We start from the raw sequence: 11,047 nt of genomic DNA on the forward strand, positions 1-11,047 counted from the left end.
CAAGAATATATATAATGACAAAATAAACTAAATAAAAAATAAAATAAATAAAGAAAACAATAAAAAGGTGTAAAAATGAAAATAAAAAAGCTCTGTTCCAAAATATTAATTTTTAACTTATTTGCGTACTCTCATTCTCTTTTGTTATAAAAAAAATGTTACATATATTATAATATATTAAGATCAATTAGTATTTATTAGAGTTATTAAGTATATATTATGTTTTTATTTTCTTAACACTTATAAATATTTTTTTATATTGCATCATTTCACATAATCTAAATAGACACAAATTCTTTTTCTATTGTTCTCTCTTATCTTTTTAACCTGGTATTAGAGTCATAATATTCTCCTTGAAGATGATAAATTATTTTTTTTGTGAAATCACCATTTTTTGTTTACACTTTTTCTCTATGTCGTTTTTCCTTATCTTGTCACTTCTTTGATGCTTTTTCATCTCATCGATTAGCCTATTCTCTTTGTCTTGTGTCTTTTCAACTTTAATAAATCAAACACCATTGTCATTTGTTGTTTACCTATTCCCATGAAAAAACTATATATTTTTCGTCACCTTTCGACAATTCGTCATCTTCTGACATTTTACCATCTCTTCACACTTTGCCACCTTTTTGGCACTTTTCGGGTAGTTCGCCATCTTTTTGGCAGCTTTGTCTGCGCTCCTCATGCGGCAGCATCGTCTACGCTTTCCTTGTGGCAATTCCATCTACAATTCCTCGTGGCAGTTCCGTCAGCGTTTTCTTGTGATAGTTTCGTCTACGCTTCTTTTCGATAGTTTCGTCTGCGTTTGCTTTCGACGGTTCCATCTGTGCTTCCTTTCGTCAATTCCATCTGCATCCGTTCCATCCGTTTCAAACTCAAGTTGTCACTTGAGTTTGAAGGGATATTAGAATATATTAGGATCAATTAGCATTCATTAGAATTATTTAGCATATATTATGTCTTTATTATATCGATTCTCTTAGCACCTATAAATACCTTTCTATATTGTATCATTTCACACAATCTAAATAGACACAAATCCTTTCTCTACTGTTCTCTCTTATCTTTCTAACAACATATATCTTTTTTAGGAGTGTTAGGGAGCCAGCAACTTTTGTGATTTGTAGCCATCAAGAGCCATCAATGATTTTTTTTAATGGTGTGAGATTTCATCCAATTGTGTGCAATTACTCACTTTTCTTTTGCTAGTTATATGTTGGCCAGAATTTAATAAAGTTATTGACCCCTAGACTTTTCCATCATTTTTTATACATGTTCAAAAGCATTTTTCCTCTTTCGAGTTTTGAAGTTACCTTAACAAAATTGTAGAGAGTAAGTTAGAGACACGATGTTGTCGTCATCCTCCTATTCCGAGTTCCTAATATCTCGAGTTTGTCATTCTCAATGATGGGGGTATTTTTGCAAGGACTCCGACACTCAAATTAGCATAGGTCGCAAAAAGAACTAAGTTAGATATCATACTTGAGTGTACGTATTTAGGATAACGCATATATTATGAGGTTATGATGTTACAAGTTTCTCTTATGTGGATTGTTCTTTAATTTCATGAGTTATTCTCATCATAATAAGATGCTTGATGTCTTATTATAATCTTTTTCATAAGATATTCTTAGACCTATATATAGTCAATGTTATAACATTCTCTTTTAATAGTAGAATGATAGTTACAGTGTAACAATTAACCTCATAAAATTGAGTTATTAAGTATTAGAATAAGATATGAAGAGTTAATGTCCTCTTTAAAACACAAGAGAATACTTAATTATCAAATTAGTTTTTTAGAAATTCTTATACTCTTGAATCTAATTCTTTAATATTGGACTTATAGAAATATTCTAGAGCAAAATATTTTTCACTTTTATGTTAAAAATGATCCGTAAGAAGTAAAAATTCATAAAATATAAAATTAAAGATGTACAAGAGAAATTAAAAAATAAATAAATAATGCAAATATGATTTCTTATTAAAAAAGAAAAAGGGGTACTAACCCTCTTAATGACCCGCTATATATAAAACCATGTAATATGAGAAGCAGGTTGGTTGTGAGTAAACAGAGAAGCAATCACCCTTTCTTTAATAGTAGAAGCCATGGAAATGGAGTTAATATACAAAGAAACCATGAAACCAAGTTCAGGCACTCCTCCACACCTCAAAACTTACCCTCTCTCCTTCTTGGATGTGACCACTCCTCCCCAATACATGCCGATGATTTACTTTTACCATCCAAAACAAATTGAAAACCAAGAATCCAAGTTAGCCCTCCTCAAGAAATCCTTACCCGAAGCTCTCTCAATGTACTACCCAATTGCAGGCAGGTTCAAAGGTAGACTCGCCATTGACTGCAACGACCAAGGAGTGCCATTGCTCGTCACAAAACTCAAATGCCATCTCTCTCACTTTCTCAACAACCCAATCCAGCCTAATCTGCTTCCTCTGTTTCCAGACAATTTGGCCTGGACAAATATGAACAATCCAGACCACGATCCCATCATGGCCATTCAAATCAACTGCTTCCATTGCGGAGGAATTGCAATTGCAGTCTGCGTCTCTCACAAGCTCGGCGACATTTCCACTCTCATCAACTTCGTCAACGACTGGGCCGCCATCACCAACCACTACCAACATCAGAACCACACACTACCCTCTCCGCCCTTACTGGACGCCGGAGTGTCCGTTTTTCCTCAAGGAGACCTGCCGGTTTACCAAGAAAAACCCTACTTCGGTCTCCCGAAATCGGTCTGCAAGAGGTTCGTGTTCGAAGCTTCGAAGATCGAAGCCCTTAAAGCCACGGCTGCACCGATTCATCCGACAAGGTTTGAAGCGGTGGCAGCACTGATTTGCAAGTGTGCGGCTTCTGCACTGGGGTTAAGCCCTAACTCGCCGTTGTTAAGCACCGTTACGGTGAATCTCCGCAAGAGGATCGATCCTCCTGTCCCCAGCAAAACCTTAGGGAACATGATAACGTTCTTCTTGTTTTGCGCCTCTCAGACGGATCAGCTACCGGAGTTGGTAAGCAAGATGAAACAGGGGATGGTTGGTAGTGAGATGCAGTTGAAGAAGTATGGAGGAAAGTACAGGGACTTGGATTTCATCGGCGAGACACTCAAACGAGACTCGGAGGCTCCCAGGGATTTGAAGTTTGCATTGATGACACTTTCTAGTTGGTGCAGGTTTTCAACGTATGAGGCGGATTTTGGGTGGGGGAAACCGGTGTGGATAGCGTCCGTTTCGAATTTCAAGAACGGTGTGGTTTTTATGGATGCGAGAGATGGGAAAGGGATGGAAGTGCTTGTGAACATGGAAGAGCAGCACATGGCAAGGTTTGAGTGTAACCAAGACCTGCTTCAATATGCTTCTGTTGAACCTTCCGTTCAGCTCTACCACCAAGATGATCTTTCAACTTTCAACCTCTAAAATCTGAAATATTTGTCTCTTTTATGTCTTCTTCTTTGAGTTTTTCTTTAGAAATTCTACTCTGTTTTTCATTTTAGAATGGTGCGTGCTATTATTGTATCATTAATACCATATGACAAGCGTAATTTATTGTTTTTATTCATGATTAAGAGTTAAATCTCAAAGTAATCCCTAAATTTGCACTCGAATTTTAGAATGATTCCTGAATTTAATAATTATTCAAATTCATCTTTGAAATTGCCATTTGAGACTCATAGTAGTCCCTCAAATAATTTCTGTCCATCCTTATCATTGGAGAGGACTGAAACGACGTTATTTTGTATAAAAAAAAAAACCTTTTGAGTCCCCTTCCCCAATCCTACTCTCACACACTCAGCACTCAACACTACTCTAGCTTTCCTCAACCCTCTCTATCGCTACCTCTCACAGGTCTCCATCTCGAAAACACACCCAACCAGATGGAACTTTAGTTGCAACTCAGTATCACATTCCTCCGCTTCAGATGAACTTAGGCACTGCTCCTTGATTGATGGTGAGGCGTTGCGATGACGTTTAAAGCTCCGCCAGCCGCCACTGTTATCTCCTCCTCCACTTTGACCTCACAATTTGACCGTTGTCCTGGGTCTCACCATGTTTCTTTTGCATTGCCCTCCTCCCCTCTACTACATCAATCTCCGCCTGAAGCTCTGTCGCATTCTGTTTCTGTGACCTCCACGACTCCTACCGAATAGAGATGATGCTATCTCGAGGAGCTTTTTTGCCCGATTTCGTCCATGGCGTCGCACGATCTGCTCACCGTCTACGTTCTTCTCTTGTCTCCTCTCTGTTTTCTTGTGAGCCCCTCTTCTCTCTCTCTCTTTCTCTCTCTCTCTCTCATGATTGTTGTTGTTTAGGTTGATGTTTGCTAGTTAGGACAGGGAAGAGGCGTAATCATGGAAATGAGGGATAGTGGTGACAGAGAAAGGTAGATCAACAGATCGTAAGTTGCAGAGACAGAAGAGAGAGAGAGAGAGAGAGAGAGAGAGAGAGAGAGAGAGAGAAAGAGAAATGTTAGAGGAAGAAGAGGAAAAGAGAGTCGATGGTAGGGTGAAGTGTGGTTTCTTGATGTGGTGATAATGATGACGTCGGGAGTGGTGGCTGTTGGAAAGAGATGAAAGTGGTGGTGCTGTGATGAATGATGGTGTGAGTGGTAAAGAAAGAAAGGAAACGACGCCGTTTTAAGTCCAGTCCAATGGCAAGGATGGACGAAAATTATTTTAGAAACTACTATGAGTCTCAAAGGACAATTTCGGGGACGAATTTGAATAATTATTAACTTCAGGAATCACTTTGAGACTTGAGTGCAAGTTCAAGGACTATTTTAAGATTTAACCCCACAATTAATCATTAGTATTTAAAAGTGTATACTAAAAATATAATAGTAAATTATTGAACTCAAAATATTAAATTAAATTAAAATTTTCGACCCTTAAATTTTTTTTGTAAATATGTTGTAATTGCATTTGGAAAATTTAATAGAATAATCAATTTCACTACATATTTAAGTTTTTTTTTTTTTGGTAATTAAATCTAATCAAATTAGTTAAAATTTAACAAAAACTAGTTTTATTAGTGAAAGCATATTAGGTACGCTCCAACTCCCCACTTATGTGAACGTTTGTATTCTGCAATTTTTTTCTGTTTGCGTGTTTCTTTCTCATCGTTGTTCTTTTATTATTATTACTGTATATTTTTTCTTTTTTTCCTCTTCTTGGTAATTTTGCAACATCATATATTTTTCTTCTTTATTTGATTTTTCTTTTTTTTTCTTATTTTTATTCATGTTAATAGATAAAATAAGATGAATTATGAGAAGGTGAAACAAGAAAAGAAGAAGATGATGATGACAAAGAAGAAGAGGAGGGGGAGTTTTGAGTTATGCAAAATTTATTAAAAAATAATACCGAAACTTTTAACTATGACACAAGAAGTTTCTTAATTTTGACACCTAATTATGACACAAATTTTTGTTAAGAGGGTGAAATGAGAATTGTGAGAATGTGAAACAACAAGAAAAAGAAGAGGAGTAGAAGGAGAAAAAAGAGGAAGGGGAGTTTTGAATTGTACATAATTCATCACAAAAATAGCACCAATATTTTTTAATCGTGACTAAGAAAATTTTTTATTTTGAAACTGAAATTTCTCAACTATGTCATTTCTAATTAAATGATGCATTTTTCTTTTCATTGAAATAGATATGGTATTGAATTCACATATAAGAGTCTAGCCATTTATGTGTCATTTACAATAAATTGATATAGTGTTTTGTTATAAAACATATTCAAATGTATTTTGTTGGTTGAGTGAGTTAAGGTTTTGGACTTGTGATTTTTTAAAGATTTCTTCTGTTATTTACCAAAAATTTTTATGTCATTTTTAACAACAACAACAACAACAACAACAACAACAACAACAACTATAAGATGATGATGATGAGAAAAAGGCAAAACAATTTTGAATTGTGCAAAATTTTTCAAAAAAATAATACTAAAATTTTTTAACTTCTTAACCGTGACATAGAAATACGATGTATTTTTCTTATTGTTAACCTAATTGTGTGATATTTAACTAAGAAGAAGAAGGTGGTGGTGGTGGTAGTGGTGATGATGATGATAATGAAGGAACAGAAGAAAAAAAGAAAAAGAATAAATCAAATGAGAAAAGAATGAGGTAACAAGGAGGATGATAATGAAAGAGAAAGATGAGAAAAAAGAATGAGAAGAAGAAGAAATAGCAGCATCAATAATGTGCACTACAAGAAAATGCTGAGTACCGTCGGCTTTTCTGTCGGATTTAGAGGTGCATGTTAGCTGGGGGATTACCTGCGGATTTACTAGCATATTTGATAATAAATTCGTCGAAAAAAAAGTTACCGAAGGATTTTGTTTTCCGATGGTAACTTCGACAGTAATAATTAGAGGAAAAAGCGAAAAATTTGGCGCCACGATTATTGTCAGATTTACAGGCGAATAAATCTGACAGTAACCTTGATTAGTAAAACGTTGTATTTTGGACACATGCAAAGATATACCATCGGATAAATTTGCCGGTAAAATTTGACAGTAAGCATGCCCTAAATTTGAACCAGGAACCCTCTTCCCCCTCTCTTTGAACTTCTCTCTCTCTCTCTCTACTCACCCTCTCGCCTCCCACTCTCTCTCTCTCTCTAACCCTCTCATATCTCTTTCAACATTCTCTCCGGCTGCCCCCTCCGACAGCCCCTTCTCGTCGTTCGGCTCTCCATCTTCGTCTCTCTGCGTCATTTCCGTCAAACTGCCATTGCTGGTGCCGCTTCTGCCGCTGCTCCTTCCAAGTAGCACCCCTTTCTCCCACTTCTTAAATTTGGTTCTGACTTGGTATTATGAATTTCTAGTGACCATTGATATTAGATAGTGTTGGAAGTTGAGAATATATTCTAAATTGATTTGTTTATTTTGTTGTTTGAATTCTATGTTTAGTAAGTACTGGTAATAAGAGCTAAAATGATAATTTAGGATGAGTTAGAGAACTTATAAAAATTAGTTTGATGATGAATAAATTAAAACACTTAATTAGTCAGGTACTTAATTAATTAGTTAACAAAGTAAATCATATAAGTCTGAATAGAACTTAAATTTAGAGACAGCTACATATTTTTAACCTTAAGCTTAGATGATATCTAATCTCATCAATCTAAGAGTGAAGTTAGAAAGAGAACATCCTTGATATTAGACTAAAATGATTGGTAATTTGGTATCTTTAAGGTTAAGTAACTAAAGATTGAAAAGATAAATGTTCTAAATTAAAATCTTTATTGAATTCTCAATGTTTGATGATATGCATGCTTTCGAAGTTCTAAAGTTTGAGAATATATTCTCTAATGGATTAGTTAGGTTTAGATTCAAGGGTTCTAACTTTTTAAAGTTTCGTGTTTTGTTGTTGTTTGTTAGGTTGTTTTTAATGTGTTATGACTGTTTTTGAGTTTCAATTTACGATTGATTTTTTCTAGAGTTTGTTTTGATTGTTGTGCAGTTTATCACAGTGAAGGTTAGCACTTTTTTAAGGGAGGTTATGTTAAAATTTTTTTTAAATAATATAAATGTGGGAGAATTTGTATTAATTGGTATGCTCTTTTTAGACATGATGATAGGAAGAGGTGTCACGGATCGGCCTCATGGTAGTGGTAAAGGAAAAATTTTTATTGCCATCCGCGTCTATGTCATCGCTGTGCGTCGCCGTCTAGGGAGAAGAGAGAAGACGTGCGAATCAGGGACGCACAAAGGAAGAAAAGCGCCGCCGTTCGCCACTGCCGCTGCTGGAGGCTGCACCGTCGCACCTCTGGCTACCGAGAAACGGTGCTATTGCTGCAGGAGGTCGCCGTTGGAGCTGCTGCTCCATTCCATCGTTCTTCTTCAGAACAGTAAGTTGCTCTTACTCCGAAGCTCTTGTTGTTATTGTTATGGTAATTTGTTGTTGAGGAATTTAAGTTATGGGTATCGTAGGGTTAATTTACTGGGATTGCATGCAGTGGAAGTTGTTGGAGCTGCTGCCGGGCCGATTCGAAGTGGCTGCTGCTTCGTTCTTTTGTTGCAGTAAGCTGAACCTATTCTAAAACTATCACTATTAGCGTTCTGGTTAATAGTTACTGGAAAAATTGAAATTCTGATGTCTCAGGGTCAAATTGCTATAACCGCAAATAATGAATGTTGTTGTCGCTACCGCGGATTGATAGAAATGGGTTTTATCGCCTTTTAATTGCTATGAGCTTGGTCAGACAAGGTAGGGGTTTATTTTAATAAGAAAATATTTTGGGTTTTGAATACCTGATAAGTTTAGTAGATTAATGCAAATGGATAAATGCCTGTGATGTAAATGATTCTCTGTTGAAATTGATATGTTGTGTTTGTTATTGAATTGGTGGATTATTTTGGATTTCTTGTGAAATGGATTGAATCTTTGGATTTTGGTTTTCTTTGATTTTAATCGATAATTATTGGTCTTAAATGATGGTATTCCCATTCCTACTGAGAACTTGTGGTTTGTTCTCACCCCAAAATCTTCCACCCTTTTAGTGACACAGGTTCGAAGACTCAGTTTGAAACTGCGGACGATTATTTGACTTTATTTATGAGTTAAGTTACTTTCATAGAATTTTCTCGCTTATTGCTTAAGATTTTTATTTTATACAGAGGGATAATTGTTGTATCTGAGATTTATTTTGATTTACTTGTATAAGATGTAATATTATTAGTAATTATGTGATTATCATTACTTGGTGATCTTTGATATACGATTTTTAATGAACTGAAAACAAAATTTTCTAGCATTTTCTTAAAAATTGAAACCTGATATCGAACTAAAGGCTCAGTATTAAATAGTTAATAAAAAAATAAGTTAGTAACACCTTACTTTTGGTACGATCATGACGTACTGGAAGTTGGGTCGTTACATACGACCACCTATGACTGAGCTACAAAAAGATCCCTGCTGAGACCAGAGAGCAATTTTTTCAGAAGTGGGTGATAAAAATTTAACATCTTCAAACTTTTGTTTATATCTTCTATTTTGTTTAATTATGTATTTAATTTTGATTAACTAGTGCTAAATGCCCTTTCTATAGGAGAAATTTACATGGAACAAGACTCATGATACCATGATTAGGAGATCTTCGACCATCGGATGCTAGGCAGCTTCAGTAGATGGTAGAGGACATACGTGAAAGGCGTAACCATCTCACTATTTGGCTTCGTCCGGACATTAAGAAGTAAATGTATGTCCATCGGGAGACTAATAAGGGGTACATGCATCACCGTCTCATAAACAGAGCTAATAGGGCCTCGGCCAGGTCGTCGAACCATACCGGTATGTCAACAACTTTCATGAAGACAAATGTTAGGCTGGTATATAACTTGTTTCATTTTGTTATTAAGTTCGTTTTATCTTTAAAATATAATGTCATTATTTCTTGATTTAACATATTGTTTTAACATGTGTAGTCTAAGTCGTTGGATTGTGATGTGATGATGGCGAAGATCTTCAAGTATACTCACCTTTAAGGAGAACAAGGAGAGAATTTCTTATCATCGGACTGCGGATCATTATGTGAGTAAACATCATCTGATATAAAGTTTTCAATTAACTGTAGTCGTAATCATGACATGTGTTACACAGGAGTCCCACACGTAGAGATTGGAGACCGCAACCTAACAATCTCAGCATACTGGAGATGACGACAACAATTCTGCTGCATCAGAAATCGATATTGACACGATTTGGCGCGAGACTGTATCTGAGCCGTACAAGAATTGCATCTACAAACTGGGATTATTTTTCGCCGACAACCTTTCCATCTCCACATTGAGACCTTCATCCGCCTCTACCACCAGCCGACCCGTCGATCTCGAGGACGGCATCGATTTGAGGGAGCAGGTGCTAGAGCTCACCTGGAGCCTTCAGCCCTTCACCGTCAGGATTGCTCAACAGCTACAGCAGTCTGAAGAGAGGTATCAAGAAATCCTCACGCATATGTCAGACACAGATTTCCTCAAGCTGGAGTGGAGGCGAAAGCTGGAGCGGCTTCATCAGATGGAGCAATAGATGGCGGTGTACCAAGATTAGATGTGCGCTGGAGATGCACCGACATCACCGCCTAGTATATATGCCGTCTCAACAGGACTAGCTGGGGCCACGACGACGACGACTATCAAGATCTTTAGTGATTAGAGTTTTGTTCTAGACTGTTTCATTGTATTTTATTTATTTGACTTTTTATTTTATTTGTATACTTGATATTTAATTTACCATATTTGGTTCCTATTATTTAGAATTTGACTATTAATTGTGCAAAAAAAAATTTGACAAGTAATTGTGCAATTTTTTAAAAAAAATTGAATTTACCGTCGAAAATTAAATAGATTTTAGGTAAAGAATCCGTTGCAGAATCTGACGATAACTACCGGCGAATTGAAAAATTCAACGATAAGTTATTATCGTCGAAGATTATACCGTCGAATTTGTTCTGACAAAAAATATATTACGGGCAAATTATTTTTATTATTCCACCAATAAATTTGACAGCACGTACTTTTTATAGTAATATAAATAAGAAGAATAATAAAAAAAAAAAAGCGTTTGAAGAAGACAAAAAAAATTGCGTGCACAATTAGATTGGACTTAATTGGTTAAACAATTCATTTAATTGTAGAGTTTTTAGTAAAATAAGGGTGCTGTTGCTATTATGATAATATTGACTACTTATTAATTTCTTAATCAACATTTGAGAAATTTTAATTACTTTGACTTTAAATATGAAAAACACTCTTGTCAACTATTTGTTTTTAAGTGAATGATATGCAGCAAAGATCGGACAGTAGATAATGTTAAATATAAGATGTTTATTTTAGAAAAATAAATATGTTAACTTTTAAAATATTTATTCTAGAAATGTTACGTAAATTAGGAAAAATATAAAATAAATAATTTTTCAATTAATATTTTAAAATTTTTATTAGCAAAATTTTTAAAATATATTACTTTTATATTTTTGAATATATTTTAAATACATTAATAATGTTAAATATATGTTAAATATATT

The 11,047-nt window shown here is 35.2% G+C and overlaps 1 protein-coding gene across 1 annotated transcript; it reads left to right on the plus strand.

The window, feature by feature from the left end:
- Positions 2,110-3,435, plus strand: LOC110269550 (BAHD acyltransferase At5g47980-like). Its single transcript, XM_021117491.1, has one exon. It carries the CDS (start codon positions 2,110-2,112, stop codon positions 3,433-3,435), a length of 1,326 nt encoding a protein of 441 aa, XP_020973150.1.

Source organism: Arachis ipaensis, chromosome B03, assembly GCF_000816755.2.
Source record: "Arachis ipaensis cultivar K30076 chromosome B03, Araip1.1, whole genome shotgun sequence".
In the NCBI taxonomy this organism is placed as follows: domain Eukaryota; kingdom Viridiplantae; phylum Streptophyta; class Magnoliopsida; order Fabales; family Fabaceae; genus Arachis; species Arachis ipaensis.

Excerpts from the sequence above, each read along its gene's own strand:
- LOC110269550 (XM_021117491.1), top strand. The coding sequence starts at position 2,110 with ATGGAAATGGAGTTAATATACAAAGAAACCATGAAACCAAGTTCAGGC.